The sequence below is a fragment of the Cryptomeria japonica genome, unplaced genomic scaffold (assembly GCF_030272615.1).
Source record: "Cryptomeria japonica unplaced genomic scaffold, Sugi_1.0 HiC_scaffold_92, whole genome shotgun sequence".
Taxonomy (NCBI): Eukaryota; Viridiplantae; Streptophyta; class Pinopsida; order Cupressales; family Cupressaceae; genus Cryptomeria; species Cryptomeria japonica.
This window is the reverse complement of record NW_026728914.1, coordinates 313,811-332,036: the sequence shown is the minus strand read 5'-3', so window position 1 is coordinate 332,036 and position 18,226 is coordinate 313,811. Positions and strand designations below refer to the sequence as shown.

The following is an 18,226-nucleotide window of genomic DNA, read 5'->3' as shown; positions in this document are numbered from 1 at the left end:
TCTTTTTAGGAAATCTTGCAAGTAGTGGAAGAGCACTAGTAGCTGTCATAGCTAACTTCATGTACCCACAGATCCTAAACGATACCTCAAATTTTGATGATTTTTTTTAGTTGTCTTCGCATGCGACTCAACTGTTTATAGCTATTGTTCTAGGTTTTGGGTAGTAACGATGCACGTTGTGAGATTAGTTATGCACACAAAGGTAAAAAAGTATACATTTCAAAGTGTCGCATGATACCTAATTAAAGATGTTCCAATAACTGTCCACTCAAAATCGCCAATACTTGTGGACAAATGTCCCAATAGTTTTGTACAAATGTTCCAATAGTGGTGTATAAATGGGACAATTCTGAACAAAAATTGACAAAAAGTGATTGGCTATTGGTACATGTGAAATTTATTAATGGCCTTTTCAAAAATTCGAACTATGACGCCCATTGGGGGGTCACTATGATAATAAGTGTGCGGTCATTAGAACTATAACGATTACTAGTGCTCTTCCCCTGATCTCTTCTCACATATAATGCAAAATTATCATATAATCCTTGTAGCCATGTTGAAATTCGTTAGTACTTTTTCCATTTTACAATTACAAGTTCTTCACAATGGTCATTCTTGTATTTCATTGCATTTCCCTAAGATGTGAAATTTGATTGAGATGTTCTCTTTCATTGAATCTATAGATTTCACGTTACAAAATGGAATTGAAAAGTAGGATGCATTTTTCGTAGGCTCTCAAATTAGAGTTAATGCTACCTAGCTCTTTTTTAATTAAGGAATCTCAATTTTAGCTTTTATTGCTTGGATGCCCGTATTCACCGCCACGGAAGTTTCCTTTCTTAGGGTTCTCTTGTACGGGCACTTTCCTAGCAAGTTTAGGTGTGAGAATGTGGACGAAATAGTCTGCTTTCCCCTCTTTCAGTGCGCAAACCCCAGCTTGCTTGTTCGGGGAAAAATGGCTTTGTGAGAAGTTATTTAATTCGTTAAGCGATAAGATGGTATACGGAGCTCTCTGCCTGCGCCATAAATAATAGGGCAAAGTAAGGCAGTAAAGCTGTTACCAAAGGTACGTAAGTGGTAGTTTTTATGCAAAATCTATGTTCTCTTTTATGTTCATTTTTCAGTACCCATTACAACTGTGGTGAAGGAAAGTAGATTTAATTGTTCTGGGTTCTAATTAAAGTTGAATCTGCTGATAAAATGCTCAAGGTAAAAGGAATGTTGCCTTTGATTTCGTTTCTGCTTTGTAGCTGGGGTTTTCTTGCTTTGCAGCTACTTTCTGTTTCCTATTCTAAATTTTATCTACTGATAAAATGGTCAACTGTCCAGTAGTGGGTAATTGGTTTAATTACTAGTTATCTGTGTTCTTTTTATGCTTTTTCTCAGTAACCTTTATAACTGCGGTGGAGGAAAGTAGATTAAATTAGCCACTTTCCTAGCAAGTTTAGGTGAGACCATGCGGACGAAATAGTCTGATTTCCCCTTTTTTAGCGCAGAAACCCCTGCTTCGTTGTTCTGTCGAAATTGGCTTTGTGAGAAGTTATTTAGTTCGTTAAGCAATAACGTGGCATCGAGAGTCTCCAACAGCACCAGAAATAATAGGGCAAATGAAGACAGTAATACTGCTACCACAGGTATGTAGTTTTTCTGCAAAATCTGCGTTCTTTTTCTATGCTTTTTTAGAGTACCCTTTACAACTGTAATGGAGGCTCAGAGTAGATCAAATTCTTCTGGGTGCTGATTAAAGATGAATCTGCTGAAAAAATACTAACATATAAGGGATGTTGGCTTTGATTTTGTTTCTGCTTTGTAGCTGGGGTTTTCTTTCTAGCTATTCTCTGTTTTCTATTCAAAATTTTATTGCTGATAAAAGGCCGGTCAACCGTCCTGTAGTGGGTAATTGGTTTGGTTATCAGTTATCATGTTACAGTAAGGATTGGTTCCCAAACGTCCTGTTTTTATTTGTTTTTGGAAAATATATATATAATTTATGATAAAATATTTTTTTATATTTAGGAATTTTTATGGTTTAAGTGTATTTGAGTTGGAGTAGTATTAGGATGGGTCAGAAGGCCCAATGCTTCATTTCTACATAGATCCAATGTGTGTTAAGTAGAGACCATTCATTCTCACGAGAGATGGATTGTTGTGAATTACTACTCATGAAACATGGGTCAATGAGTTTGACTAAAAAACTATAGAGTTGAATCCTAATAGCAATATCATAATTTGACTTGTTATGGAAAATATTAGGAAGTTTAAAAAAGTTTGTGATAGTTGATCCTATCAATCAAATCTTTTGTTTTTTATTTTTCATTCTTTTAATTTTTCATTTGTTTCACAATAAATAAATTGAATATAAGAAACATCAATCAAAAACATTAACATATTTGTTCTTGATGTCCATATAGATATGATAATTAAAAAACAATTATTTTCCCTAATTCCACTATCTCAGATAAACAAAAGTCACCAACTCTCTTATATGCTGATTATAGATAATTATTTTTATTTATCTATCTCATATTTTAATAGAAACATTATAATTAAATGATTTTTGTTATTATATATGTCAATAAAATAATTAAATATTTTTAATGAATGAAAAATAATAAATTTAAAATAAATAAAATAATAATTAATTAAAATAAAACAATTACAATTTTTTTTTAAACTAATAACTTTAAAATAAAAAAAATTAAATTTAAATACTAACCATTTGCCTATGTTGCTAGGCAATCATTTTATAAAACTCAATTAATACTTAACTAAAAGCTTTTAAATATATGATTGATGTGTATTCTGTCTTTGACAGCTCTATGATGAATTAGAAATATTGTTGCCCAATTATTATTTAGTTGTGCATACGTGGATTCCAAAGTTTGAATGACGTGAGTTTGCAAAGCTTTTGCCAAAAAGTACGTCCGTTGACAGAAGCATTGTTTACTGTGCTCAATTGAGTAATTGTGTAGTCGCTATAGCTCCCTCCAATTGCAGTCTTGTGATTAAGTAGCAGTGAGGGAGAAATTATTAATGATTTAACTTAGTGCGTTTATCGTAAAACTCCAATTGCAGTTTTTACCTCAATTGCAATTTGTAGGCCATGTTCGGTTCACATAGACAAATTTATATATCATTTAATGATTTTTTTTAGATTGATGTGAAAATTTTAACCAAGGTAAAAGTCTAGAGTCAGTTTGCCTAGGCAATAATTCATTACAGTCAAAGTCAAAGGTACAGTATTTTTATTTAAAATTATAAAAATATATTACATAATTTTGAAATAGCATAATTAGTTCTTTGATTCAATGCTTCTCATGAAATTTAGTTTTTGTTTTAGTCACATGGTGGTAGTTCTTATTCTTTATGATATGTTTTATTTAATTAAAAAAATACTAACATATAATTATTCAAAAGAACAAATAATAATAACTAGTTAAAATAATTAAAATTAACATTAAGATGTTAAAAAAATTAGTTTGTCTTTTTATTAGTTTAAAATTATAATAAATTAAAAAATAAAGAATCAAACAACAAAAGGTGATTACTTCTAAGACTTGATGTTTGTGTATCAATATCAATAATCTTTTCAATATGAAAAAGATTTAATTCTTGACTTGAAAATAGTTGTTATTTTCAAGATATATAGGTGTGTTGTTGAAAGAGACTCTCATATCTTGGTTAAGAAGATCGATGCCTTAGAAGTTGTTGACTAAGGCGCTTTATCTCAAACCTTAGCTTATAGAGTTGGGAGGTCCAACATTTTAGAACATGCAAATAAGGTGACACAATAGCATGCTAATTTAAGGCTCAATTCAAACTTTTGTAATTTTTCCATGCCTTTAATCTATATGTGCATGGGATATGTGTATCCAATTTGTGGCTAGCATAAATTTTAAATATCTTGTGGGGATATGTGTATCTAATTTTTTATAGTTATGGTAAACAAAGAGAGAACTTTTGTATTTAACCTATGGGAATTAGTGGCCATAATTGGAGGATAAATTGATTGATGAAGGGAGATCCTTATCGATACTAGCATACACAAAATATTGCACATCAATCATTTACTAAACTTGATAAAATCATCAATAATCATAAGGTGCTCAAAATTTCTTCAACGCCCATCATAACTTTTTCTTCCTAATATTAAAATGGTGGATCAAGAAGCCTAATTGAAACAAGGGTCACATTAATATCCTTCCCCTCTCGCTTAAAAATTAATTTTTCACTTTTGGCACGAATAGCTCTAATCTACCTAAAGACCAAAGACCAGGGTTCTAACAAATTCCTCATAATTCAATAAAGAAATAAGGATAAATCCTTTACCCTTGGTTGAGATCTCAACCTAACCTTTTAGTCTCTATTTTATTTAGGTCTACCACTTAGCCAAGAACTTAGGAAATTCCCAATGACCATATTTTCCATTATACTTGGATACATATCAACCACCAAGTCAGGTATCTCAAGATGGATGCCACCATTCTCTAGGAATGATTCAAATGGAATGAGAATATCATCACAAATAGAATGCTTATGAAAATATTTATCCATGATCGATGACTATCCCTACTCTCAAAATTTGGAGTACAACTCTTTGGTTCAAAAAAAAACATGTGACATTGTTGCATTTCATGAGGGAGGAAAATTTATTTGGTGAGAATCTATCAAATTGAATTATAGTGGATGGTGTAAGCATTGAAATTAATTAAAAACAAGAAAACAAAAGACTTGAAAATGTAAAACAAAGATCAAACATATAATTCTTATTTATCAATACTATTGCAATTTGCTGAATTAATCATGCAAAAGTTTTAATCTGTAACACCAAATAACCTCCACATGACAAGAGAGAAGCAACAAAGAAGATTTTATTCCACTAATATCAATAATAAAATACGATACAAGGGATTCCTTGATTATATAGGCAAGAAGAGGGCATAAGATTAGAAATGAACATGACACATATGTCTTAATCTTATGACATGAGATAACTAACTAAACAAATATTAAATGATGTAGGTAGCAACATTAAATAAAGATAAGATATTGTATGTCTTATCTTAACAACTAGGATTTATAGAATGCCACCTAGGACCTAAGTATTAAACTTAAGTCATGTGAAGTCCCCACTAAGAACTAGTTAGGTACACGACCTTTACTAAGTAAAAAACCTTATTCACACCAACACATTCCTGAAGTGCAACTTAGGGAGGAACAAAAACTATGTGAAGATGTTGAAGATGGGTCTTAGCAACAAGGCCCAATGAGGTACCCATGTACAAATGGAATACAATCTCTCATAAAGAGAGAAAGGGAGAAAAACCTTATGGGGGAAAAATCCTCACTAAAAGAGGACTCATCAAGACGTCCCAAGGAGAAATTCCTTCACCCTAACATTGATTGCATCTAAATAGAATGAGGCAATGCCAAAGGTTAAGTGAAGATGTCTACAACCTACTAATTCATAAGAAAATACTTCAAACTAAGAACACCATCCTAGATGAGCTATCCGATGAAGTCCATGTGGATTTCAATATGCTTGGTACATTGATGCTCCACTTGGTTGTGAGAAATTTAAATAGAACTTTGATTGTCTCGCCAAAGAGTTGTAAGATGATTAGAAGGAAATTCAAACTTAGTCATCAAATATCAAAGATAAAGAACCTCATGGGTAGCCAAGATTGCACCTTAATACTCATCCTCAATCAATGACAATTTGTTGCTTGCAAGACCATGCAATTGGGTTAGGACCAAGGCAAAAGACAAAGCTGTGAGTATACTTCTAATCATTTACATCACTAGCCTAATCTAGTAAGTGAAGCCCACAATTTGAGTAGCACTTGATGTTTAGCGAATGCCAACTGTGTAGTGTATATATGTAACTCATCATATTGTGTTGGCTAGCTTCCAATCACTCTCATGAGGATCTTAAGAGAAATAGGAGACAAGTCTAATTGCAAAGGAATTATCAGGATGACTATGTCCCAAGTTCAAAATGTTGCCAACCAACTATCGATACAAAGTAGCATTAACTGAAGGATTAGTGGTAGGCATGCAATCGACCATTCCAAATATATGAAGAAAAGAAAGAGGATACTTCTATTAGAAGATAGAAATTTCATTTGAAGAGTGATGAACTTGAAGAGAAAGGAAGTAATGCAAGGGGCCAAGGTCAATCATATCAAAATGCTTGATCAAAGCGTCCTAAGTATCTTAAATCATTGAAGAACTGCCAGTAAGAATCAAATCATTGACATAGAGCACAAGAATTAGAGGATCCTTCCCATGTCTTCGAGCATAAATTATGGATTGAAATGGCATCGTGTGAAACCCAAAAGTAAGAAAGAAACTATCCATCTTATCGTAGTAGGCATGAGGGGCCTACTTGAAACCATACAATGAACACCAAAGCTTGCAAATTGAGATATCCAATTTATTTAGATAGTGAAGAGGGCTCAATTGTCCTCATTCTCGTCTTCTTTCAACCGATTTCACTAATTTGTATTTAATGCATTCAAAACATTTTGATTTGCAGGCTCGGTGAATCATACTTCTACTAATTCTCAAAGACCTTGGGATAATACTCCCATATTCATAGTTCTCTGTGGTGAACAACAGAAGCTTGAAAGGAATGTTGTTGCCATTTTCCATTCAAAATTTCTTGGAGAAAAATTGCTATCTCATGGTGTTTATCCTAAAAATTTATTGGAGTTTTGCTACCAATTCTAGTTTATGTTTGGTGTCCATAGGCAAATTCATATAACATCATTTAATGATTTAAATTTTAGATTGACGTGAAAATTATAATGAGAGGTAAAAGCCTACAGTCAATTTGCTTACACAATAATTTATTTATAGGAATGGTAGAATATTTAAAACATATATTAGTTTAAAACATTTACATCTTAATTATAAAATTTAGATAGTTTTTATATTAAAAAAGTTACAAAAATATTCAGCTCTAGCATTAAATGCAAACTCACATGTCATTGAAAGAGAGAAAATATTTGTAGGTGTGGCAACTTAAATGTCACCATAATAATTACAGACCAACAAGAAGCCAAAACTCTAGCAAAAACCAAATTTCTTCATCACTTCAATTATATTATTTTAGAAAATAAAAATATATATATCTTATATTTGTATAAATTTTTACTTAAAAATTAACTATTTTTTATTTTTCATACATATAAATTTTAATAATTTATTTGTAAACCTTTCTAAATAAACATTTATTAACATATATTACTAGTTGTTTCTCCTAATAACCCTCATTAAGGTTATTCCCATTGTAATGAAGGTTGTTAGACACGAGTTTTTGGAATGGTGGAATATTATTTTTCTTTATTTTTAAATTCTTAAATTTCATACAAACATTAGAACAAAGGAAATATTATATGATCTTGGGATCCCTAGTAATTACACAACACACAAATATATGCATTTTTCCATTATATAGATATTGGAAAGTCATTGTTTACTTGTCTTTGTTATCCACATATATAGGAAAGTCGTTGCATACTTGTCTTCATTGACCTTTTATCCATGTAGGCTCATGATCTCCCACCAATTTATTGTGTGAAGAAATATTAGCAAAATACCTCCCAATGGATCACATCGACACCACTCAATTAAAGAAATTAAGCAGAGGAGAATATTCTCAAGCTCGGCGTTCGATCGGGGAGACTACAAATTTACGCACTACTGAGTTCTCCCAGCCCAACAAACCGATTCGCAAGTGAGATACATTTTATTTGAATGTTTCCTTTTGCACCATAAAGAAAAATTAAAAAATAGACAGAAATTGCTACATAGCAATAAACATAATATTGTTTCAAAAAGTAGATAAAATTTTATTTTCATTCAAAAGCTGAAATACAAAACAATGATCAAAGACAAAGATTTCATTACAATTTACCTCTTTATATAGAAATCTTTGGTACATGAATACCAGCTAAAAATACAAAATCAAACATGAAGTTAAAATCTTGATGTAAATTTTACTTTTAGAGCTCTTATTTTAGCTCTTACAAACTGCAAGTGAAAGAAATTATCAATATTCTATTTTTATCTAATTGAATGAACCGCAGTTCAAATTACAATTGACCACATACATGTGGGAAAATAAACATGCCAACATACTCGTTATTTCGCTTAACAGTGACCATGAACAGAAGCTTTTGGTGGCTAAAGAAGTATTTCTCAGTCACAGCGGTAAGCAGAAAAATTTTGTTAGGCAGCTAAATAGAGACCTTGCAAACCACGGCGTTTCCTGCTTCTTTGATCAAGATCGTGAAAGTCTGCCATTGGGAGAAGATTTCCCCTCCCGTATATTCGAAGCCGCCAAGACATGCAAAGTAGCAGTTTTTCTCCTATCGAAGGATTTCCTCGAATCAAAGTGGCCCATGCTGGAACTCTCTGCTTGTGTGGAAGCGAGAGACAGAACCCGTACGAATCCCAATCTCAAAATTTTACCCTTGTTCTTCCAGATTTCACCAGATGCTCTTAAAGACACGAAGGTAGACAATGAAAAGTGGAAACAGTTGAAGATATCCGGGGAAAAGCAAGCCGAATGGCTCCGAGATTTGGAACTAATACGGCGAATTAATGGGATAAATTTCAGGGAAAATGATGATGAAGTGAAGTTCAGAGATGATATTGTGAAGGAAATCTGGCATATACTTCCAACATCCTCGCCAAGGTATCTTGTCCGTTGTATGCAAGGACAAGAACGAATGTGTCAGGTGAAAACACTTCATTAAGTTCTTTTGCTTTTATCAGGCATATATGCATTGAGTTTATTTATTTATTATATTTATTGGCTGCAGGAGGTTGCAGATTTCTTCAAATCTGTCCAGTCCGTCAAAAAGGGAACCAGTATTGCAGGATTGTATGGAATACCGGGCCAGGGGAAAACTACAGTTGCCAAGGCTTTCTGCAACTTCAAAATGGGGGATTTCGAAGGTAAAGTATGCCATCTGGAATTTTCTAGAGGCGATTCATTTGAAAGAACAAAGCTTGCCCTGCAATATCTCACTCGCTGCCCTCAGTTGATTCTTCAAACACTGACAGACCGAGATCAGGTGAGCAATTTCATATGTTCTAATTTTGTTTGCCAGGATGTTCTTTCCCTTTCCATATAGAATTCTATTTACAGTTCCACTGTTATGTAAATGACTCTAAACAAAGAATCTTCAACAAGATTTATAAGTACTCTGTATTTTTTAATATGGCTCACAGGCACAAGTTGAGTTGTATAGACGAGTGAAGGGCCAAAGGATATTGTTGGTTCTCGACAATGTCACAGAAGAAAGTATTGACGAAGTAACGGACTATCTTAAGGCGGAGTTGGGAGAAAACAGCTGCATCCTTTTGAGCGCTCGGAGTGTAGATGTTCTAGAAAAGCATTTCAAGATAGGTAAGCGGTCATGCATGCGCGTCCCAAGGCTTGAAGATAACGAGGCCATAGAAATCTTGTTGGAAAAGGCACCTATAGATGTGTCAACGATGGGGGCAGAGGAAAAAGTTTTTGCTGTCAAGTGTGCAGACAGATTTTTGTTCGAAGAGGTCGGTCGGAGAGGTAAAACATTTCATCCGTTAGCCTTAAAAGCTTTCGGCGGCCACCTCTTCAGTAAATATGGTCCGCATTTGTCAAAGTGGGCTGGTGAGATAGAAGGCTGGGTAAACCGATGTAGCTATGGTTTGGATGATTTGTTGGCTGTGCTGGGCAAAGCTTTTGATAGCATGCGTTCCGAATATCGCACCATATTCATGCTTCTCACCCTATATATGCCGCCTCGTATGTCTCCCCACAAAGTTACTGAGTGGCTGGCAATGGTTCTAAACAAAGAGATCTCATTTATTGAGAAAGCAGTGAGTTTGAATATTTGCTTTTAAAACATTTTAGTTTATGATTGTTGTGCGTTTAATTGAAATTCCGCTGAATGCTTAATTTATATGTGGTTTCAGGTTGAGGATTTATGTAAGATGGCTCTTATTGAAGAATTTGCATCTAAAATTCGCATACACGATCTATATATTGAATTCGCACAAAGCAAAGCAAATGAAATGGGGAGATGGCTGTGGTGGAAGGGCGACCTATGTAGTACACGTTGGTTAATATCACAGCACAATGCAGGTTTTGAATTGGCTAAGTTGGAGCAGTGCAAGCATCGAAGACCGTCCCAGATCACCCCGCACGACCTTCAAAATCTCTTGGTGCTTCAGCTTGTAGGTGTGCAGAATATGAGAAAGCTTGACTTGGGCGGGATGCGTCGTCTCAGAAGTATTATAATACACAAATGCAATGACTTGACTATGCTTGAAGGTATGGAGAAATTGCAACAGCTGGCGTGGCTTCAGATAAGCGAGGTAAATACAATGTTTAAACTTCCGGTGCTAAGCAGCCTCGAAGGTTTACAACATCTTGAGATTGACATTGCAGGCAGGCAGGTGGTCAATCGGCTGGGAGATCTTAGCGGCTGTGTTTTTCTGAGAGAGATAAAGGTTCGTTGTCCATCCCTCTTGGACTTCCCAAGGTTGAATGGTTTGCCGCATTTGGAGAAAGTGGAATTTAGTGTGTGTGATAAAGTGAAGGGGCCTCTCGACTGTAGAGAATGTGTGGAGCTTCTAAGTATTGTCATCGACAGTTGCTCCCAGATGGCTTCGTTACCGCTCCTGGTTGGATGTAAGAAACTATCCAAAATTGTATTGTGGGAATGTGATGCAGTGAAGGCATGTCCAGATATAGATGTGCCAGGTGCTTTGAAGACACTAGAGTTGTTTGTTTCATCAAAAGCTGCTACGGCGCCCCAAAGTTTAGAGTCTTGTTACACACTACAAATTCTTAAACTATGCAATATGGTTGAACTAAGGGAGCTTCCCAGTTTCAGACTTCTATCAAATTTGACTGTGCTCAAACTTGACAAGTGTGGTATAAGGGAGCCACCAGACCTAACATGTTGTGTCTTGTTGGAGGTTGTTTACTTTTTCACGCTGATGCATTTAAAAAGGTTTCCTAACTTCTCACTATTGAGGAGTTTAAAGAAGTTAACTCTTTATGATTGCTGGAGGGTTGAAGATCCTCCTGATATTAGTGGCTGCCATGAATTACAGGTATTCCATCTAGTCTATAACGACAATATGAAAGGACTTCCAAACATGGGAGATTTCCAACGGTTGGAGGAAATCAAATTGAGTTGGCATTCTTATAAGGAAATTGATGTCGATAGTTCTGAATTCCATGTGGATCTTCAACCTTATGAGGATCTTCAATCTCGTCTGGAGCACTTTAAAGACGAAAACTTCTCGAACTTAAGTGATGTAAGCATACCAGGAGCATTGAAAGAGTGGCAGTGGCTAAAGAACCAGACAATACTGGGGAAAAGGTATGTCCGTGGGGCAAAGACCTATTATTCTATTACAGCTCCGTATGAATTGCGGAAGCGAAGCCAGTTTTCAGAGAAAGTATTGGTCGAAACTATTGGAAGGGCAAATTTTGAACGCGCTGCATTCAAATATTCAAATTTATTTTATAGAACAGAATTGATGTATACGGTAAAGCGGTCAATAGTTGGGCAGTGTTCTAGGGATCTTATAATATTTGTGGTTGTAGTGTGTACGTTGTTAGCAGGGGGAGAATGGTTAAGGGATCGTATTGTTGATATAAGCAGGAGAGAATGGTTAAGTTATTCTATTGAATGGTTAAGGGATCATATTGTTAATATACGCAGGGGAGAATGTTGGAGGGATTGTATTGAATGGTTAAGCGATCGTCTTGTTGATGTAAGCAAGGTAAGCAGGGCAAAATTGTTATGGGGTCGTCTTGTTAATATAAGCCAGGCAGGATGGTTACGGTTAAGATATTTTTATCTTAAATTTGCTTTTACAATACTTGGATGGGTGTGGGTGTTACTTAGATGGTGGAGGTTTTTGTAATGGGTAGATAGGCTTATGTTCTCTTGAGCAATACTGAAGGGTTTTCTTATTGGTTCTTTCCCTTCAGTGCTCTTTGAACCAGACACCTGTAAAAAAAAGCTCAATATTTAATATAATTTTAGTGGTTCTATCCACTTTTATCAAAAAAAAAAAAGAAAAAAAATAAGCAGAACATTTAAAAAGAGAGAAAAAAAAGAAGAAAAGAAGCTAGAGCATAAACAAAAAACAACGCATGCAATGTAATAGATTGTTGCAACGACACTAGCGCTATTAATGTCGGTGAAGATTACAAAGGCAGACATAGATACAAAGCTCTGTAGAGGTCTCTAATTTGTTATGATAATGATAATCAAATTCTTACATTAGTCCTTGTTTTATAATTACAGAAGGGCAGTTCATAAACTTGCAGTGCACGGCAAGTAAAGAATCAGATTGCAAGCGGTAGAAGAAGTGGATACGGATGCCACTTTGCAAATGAGGTAATGTTAAAAGGATTAAGGCGGTTCTTAATGACATTTGGCAGGACGTTTCCTATTGGCAGAAGTTTCCAGTAAGCTGGTGAACAGACGGTGTTCGTCCTAAGCATTGCTGCTATTATTCTCCCCCTTAGTGTAATAAATCCTCGATATTAGCATAAAAATTCTTTGAAATTGCTTTTGTAAACACATCTGCTAGCTAATCATTATTTTTGCAAAACTGTAGTTCAATATGTCCATCTGCCACAAGATTGTTGATGAAATGATGTCGGATATCTATAGGCTTAGTTCGACTATGGAAAATATATTCTTTGTTATAAAAATAGTAGAATTATTGTCATAGTAAACATTTGTGGGTGTATTTTATTCTTGCTTCAAATCTGCGAGTATTCTCCTCAACAAAATTGCTTGACATGTTGTAAATGTTGCTACAATGTACTCTGCTTCCATTAACAATAGTGATATTGTTAATTGTTTCTTTGAACACCAAGAAATTGTGCCTTATCCCAAGCTGAATACATATCTTGATGTACTTTTCTGTTGTTAATAGATATTGCCCAATGATTGTCTATATATCCAACCAATCTAAAGTTGTCTATTGGTGTATAAAAAATGTCAGAGTTGCATGTACCATGAACATACCCAAGTATCCTCTTTATTGCATAAATCTTGATACTACAATGATCGCATAAATGATGTCAGGTCTAGTTATAGTAAGATACATAAGGCTGCCAACTAAACTTCTATATAGTTTTGTATCTATCTTTTTGGTATCATCATCTTTGGCCAATTTTAATTTTATATCCAAAGGTGTATCTGATTGTTTGCAATTCTTCATTCTAAATTTATCAAGAAAATCAGTTATATACTTTTCTCGTGTATCACTAAATTTCTTGACTTCTATTCCTCGAAAGTAAAGTATCAAACCCTAATCAGTCATTTCAAATTCACTCTTCATGGCTTTACTGAATTCTTCTATTAACACTTCACCATTGCTATTGTAAATGAGATCATCAACATATAAAAAAATTATAAGTAAATCATTGGTACCTTTGGACTTAATATAAAGTATAGGTTCACTTTTGCTCCTTTTCAATTCATTCTTCTAAAAATAATCACCTACCTTCACTATCTTTGCTTGAAGTCTCTTCCTTTTGCTTCTTCCTTTTGCTTCCAACTTGAGAACTTTTGAACTTCGTTATTGCATTCTACCACTCTTGAACATAATTCTTGCATTCACAGCTCTCTAAGACTCACACCGATGCTCATGTTTAGCTCTACATATTCTATTCATTGCCATTTCTTCATTACATTGATATCTAAAAGCATTATTGTCATTACACAAAAATGCCATCATTTCTTTGGAGCCCCTTGTTGCTTCTTTGTCAAGTACTTGTAGGCTACTTGGCTTCTATTCTTGAGGAGTGGTAACTCTTAAAAGTTTATTAAGCATATTATCTTGTTGTTATTGATAGCATATTATTTATTTTATCTTTTTTTGTCTATTATTGATATCTTTATCATAGTTGTTTTTGAGGAGTGGTAACTCTTAAAATTTTATTGAGCATATTATCTTATTCTTATTGATAGCATATTATTTCTTTTATCTTTTATATCTATTATTGATATCTTTATCATAGTTGTCCATGGTGGGAACACTAAAGTGGGGGTTTGAAAGAGGCAATGTACTTTTGAATTTTACACTATAGGTAACAACATCCAAGAGCTTTTTGAAATTTAACATTTGTGGTTCCATGCTTATAGTGATGCTAGTAGGGTCCTTCATAGTCACTTGGTACACTAAATTAACCTGTGCACCCGCACATGTCATGGATTTTCTCCTTACATGAACCAAATTGGTCCTGAAATTTATTAGAATAGAAAGGGATGTATAGTTGGGATCATTGAATTCCAAAGTAGAATTGACGTAGGAAACTTACTCCTTAGTGAAAAGAGTGATTTATTGTTCTATGTAGTTGAGAGAGTAGAGGAAAGTGATTTAATATTGAGGAACCATGTCATAGACAATTCTAGGGTCTACCACAACATTTGGATCCATGTGACCTATGCCCAACATAAAGCAATTAGCTGCTCTAATTGTATGTGATTCCTTGATTGGTTTATCTACATTGTTAAACAAGTAGGATGGCATCATGATGGAAAAATTGATGGTGGTAGGGCTCCATGTGGAATGTATGGCTTTTATTAGCATTGTTATGCTATTGATGTGAGGGTGTTGGGATTAAGGTGTCTCAAACTTAAGAGTCCTTAATTTTTTATTTAATTATTTTATTTTGAAATCCTTTATGGTGTCTAAAAATTTAGAAAAATAATGTCATGGGTTGCTATGTTGGGACTATGACAATTTTTTTTTATTTACTACGATGATTACTAGGTCAATGGAAGAGTCATCAAGAGTTATTATTTGACAATTGGTATTAATCATGTAGTTCGCTTTTGACAAGTGGTGTGAGGTAGGTGTTGCATATGGCAAGATGACAATTATGAGTGGGTCATGTGGTAGTGCTTTGGAAAGTTACTATGTGCACATGGTAATGGTAACTTGTTGTTTTAATACAACTAATATTTTAAGCATATGAGTTGATTTTGGAAACCATGGATGCTTAAATTCACTCATGTGTTGAGATCCATATATATGTGGCTTATTAGTGTATTTTGTATGACAAGGTTGAATATTTTCTAATTTGTTATATGCTAGGATTTTCTCTAGAGTATTATGTTATTGTAACTATTCCTAAAGCGCATTGTCTTTGTGTATTATATTATAGTTGTTGGTTGTTATTGATAATACAATTGATATCTAGCTTTTGGAGTGGGTTTTTTTCTCTTGAAAGGGTTTTCCCATGTAAATCTAGTGTCATGAGTTTATTCGTTTAAATATGAATTCGTATGTGTTTATCTAATTTGTAATTGTTAAAGGGTCTGTAAGAAATTTTCGCATTCACTTTTATGTTAGATTTAATATTTGGAAGCATTATTCCACACTTCTTCCTTTCAATTGGAATTAGAGCCTAGCCAACTTTGTTTTGTTTAATAAAAGCGAGATAGGCCCCCGTACCATTACATATCTGCAACGTGATACCTGGGGTACATGAGGAATGTGCACCCAACCAAAAAGCCCCCCACTAACACAAAGAAAAAACCCACGAGGGATACTCGAGGACCAACAAAGAAACTAAAAAACTAGGAAGATTAAAACACCAAAAAAAACACACCTGAAGCACAAAAACTAGCAAACCATCCATGAAAGGGACAAAGAGATGGCCAACTACATGAGGGATTGTCTAGCCTACCAATCCTGGCATAAACTTATGACTATGTTAGAAAAAGTTACCTTTTTGGAAGACCCAAACCCAAAGTCGAAAGACACTAAAGCATAATCTTGAGTAGCTTTCATCAGGGACTTTGTGTTGCTAGCACCTGCAATCATAGCCTCTGTTTGCTTACGCTTCTTCCCTCTTTTCCTATTCAGCTCACTCTGTATGGTCTAGATAGCCTAGAGAGAAGAGTTATGCATGTTGGCAGACTTCTTGTAGGCTAAGATGACTTCCTCAACTTTAATTTTAAAGGCCTCCTAGGCTCGCCTAATATCTTCCATTTCTGATTTAGTTCCAGCCATATTAAGGGTAATCCCACAATAGTGAGTTACACTTTTTAGCCAACTTTGACATTGAAATAATCATTTTGAGAAAAAACTTCACATTCAAACACCTATTACTGCTATTTAACTGTAAGAAATCTGTAGATGATGTTGTTAGAGTATTCAGGTATTTACTTGATTAATTAAACAATATTTGTTTAATTATTTAAGTTCCCTTTATCTCTTTTACACTTAGCTAACTTTAGGTGTATAATAATTAAATTTTTTATTAATTATTATGTGCAAACCTAGGTTTTCCTTTTTAGGGTTTCTTGACCTATTAAAGGTTGAGTTCTTTCTTTTCATTGTAAGGATCATCATATTACACATATTTGTGAATATTGAGCTCTCATCTTTTTGAGCATATTTTTTGTGTATTTGTTTTATCTGTTATTTTCTTCCTTGCTTCTCCTTGTAATAGGCTTTTTAGCTTGCAGAGATCATTTGGGCTCCTGTGGTGTTGTATTTCTCAACTCTAGTACGGTATCAGAGCTTCAGATCTACAGCTATCTGTTCTTTTTTAAAGAATTTTTGCATTGGAAGCAGATCTAGGGTTTCAAGAAGCTTTTTTATTTACTTAGGGATAGACTTTTTTTTCTAAGCACTTTGGGCTTAAACGAACTTCACCATTGTGCTCAGAAGGCCCAAAATCCCCTATAGTCATATAAAACTTGACCATTTTTAGCTCCTGAGCCTTTGGGAGTATTTTTTTCTCCAGTCCCAGGTCGTACGACCCTGACACGCACTTTGAGAAAAAAATTTCAAAAAAAAAAACTTTTTTGCCTTTTTACGGCATGCAGGACGAATTTTTGATTTTGTGAAAAAAAAGAGAAAAAAATAAAAAATAAAAAATATTAGGGCAAAACGGAAAAAAAAAAGTTTTGGTAGGGCCCCCGCCATCGCTGTCAGGGCAGGCCCCGCTGGCTGTCGGCCTCCGACCGCCATCGATGACCTTTGGCCCCTGGCGGCCCCGCCTTCCTGGCCCCCACCGCCGCCTGCAGCGCCAGCTCCCCACCGCCTCCGAACCACTGACCGCCCTAGCTCCGCTTGTCGGAAACCACAGCCCCAACCAAAAACACCTACCCGACCACCGCTGCACCACCTAGTCACCACCCACGGGCCACCTTTGACCGCCCCAGCCACCAAACTACCCCTTCCTCTTGTTTTGAAGGGGGCTTTGGTTTTTTGGCCATACCTTGGGCATACGGAGTCGTTTTTTTGAAAATGAATAGGCGTCGGAAATCTAGTTCCAAGCCGGACCTCGTGATGTTGGTATTTTTTTCCAATTTTTCTGTTTGACTATATTTTTTTTTCAGTCAAAGTGGGGTCTCCTTTTTGCACTCCAGGAGCCATAAAATGAGCATCCGAACTCCGTTTTTCGAAAACTTTATATCATTGGAAAGCTTGTCTTGTGTACTTTCCAGCTGCATGAGTTTTCTTTCCAGATTCTACTCCAATAATTTTTTCTTCAGTTTTTTGTCTTTTCAGCACTCTATGGATATCTTGGTTGTTTCAGGTCCTATGATCTCTTCTCTGAGTAGGATGTCTCTATTTTGGTTCTCTTTTCTATTTCCAATCTTTTTATCATTGTAGCATTTCATTTATGGAAACACACTGAGATAAAGTGCCATCATGCATTGTTTACTTGGAATCTTGCACATCTTGTGCCTTATTGTACATGCACTACTTATAAAGTGCCATGAGGGGGTTAATGTTTGCCTGTTGTTTGCCATCTGCCTTTGTCCAGTGAGTGTTCCTTCCACAACATTCACCTCATGATGTGTGTCAAGTGAGTGTTCCTTCCACGACACTATGTACTTTCTCAGCACCTTCGATGTTCGTGGTTCTTCGTCATCCAGTTCTTGTTGGTCGCTATTTTCAGTGTACCTATCCCTTTCCCTCTTCAGCATTATGGGGAGGTTTGTCCTATTGGTTCTAATGCTTTTGTGGTTCGATTGATCAACTATTCAGGCTTTGGCTTCACATGCCATCTATATCTTTGAGTTCAGTTGTTTGCCTTATTTTCTATTTGATTCGAGTACTGTCATCTGAAGGCACTCATACAGATTACAGTCTTCTCTATTTGGTCATGTTCTATTTCAGTGGAGGTTCTTCAGATCAGCAGTTTCTCTCCGACGGTGTTTGCATC

The 18,226-nt window shown here is 35.1% G+C and overlaps 1 protein-coding gene across 2 annotated transcripts; it reads left to right on the top strand.

The window, feature by feature from the left end:
• The first annotated feature begins 883 nt into the window (after nt 1–883).
• Nucleotides 884–12,034, top strand: LOC131075226 (putative disease resistance protein At4g11170). 2 transcript variants are annotated; one of them, XM_058012056.1, is made up of 7 exons: nt 884–1,066; nt 1,497–1,634; nt 7,555–7,741; nt 8,165–8,747; nt 8,832–9,086; nt 9,244–9,876; nt 9,973–12,034. In XM_058012056.1, the coding sequence occupies exons 3-7, from the start codon at nt 7,611–7,613 to the stop codon at nt 11,938–11,940; spliced, it is 3,570 nt and encodes a 1,189-aa protein (XP_057868039.1). In that variant the 5' UTR covers nt 884–1,066; nt 1,497–1,634; nt 7,555–7,610; the 3' UTR covers nt 11,941–12,034. The 2 variants fall into 2 exon arrangements, with proteins under 2 accessions (XP_057868039.1, XP_057868040.1); XM_058012057.1 differs by lacking the exon at nt 7,555–7,741 and having other exon boundaries at nt 902–1,066.
• Nucleotides 12,035–18,226: the final 6,192 nt, after the last annotated feature.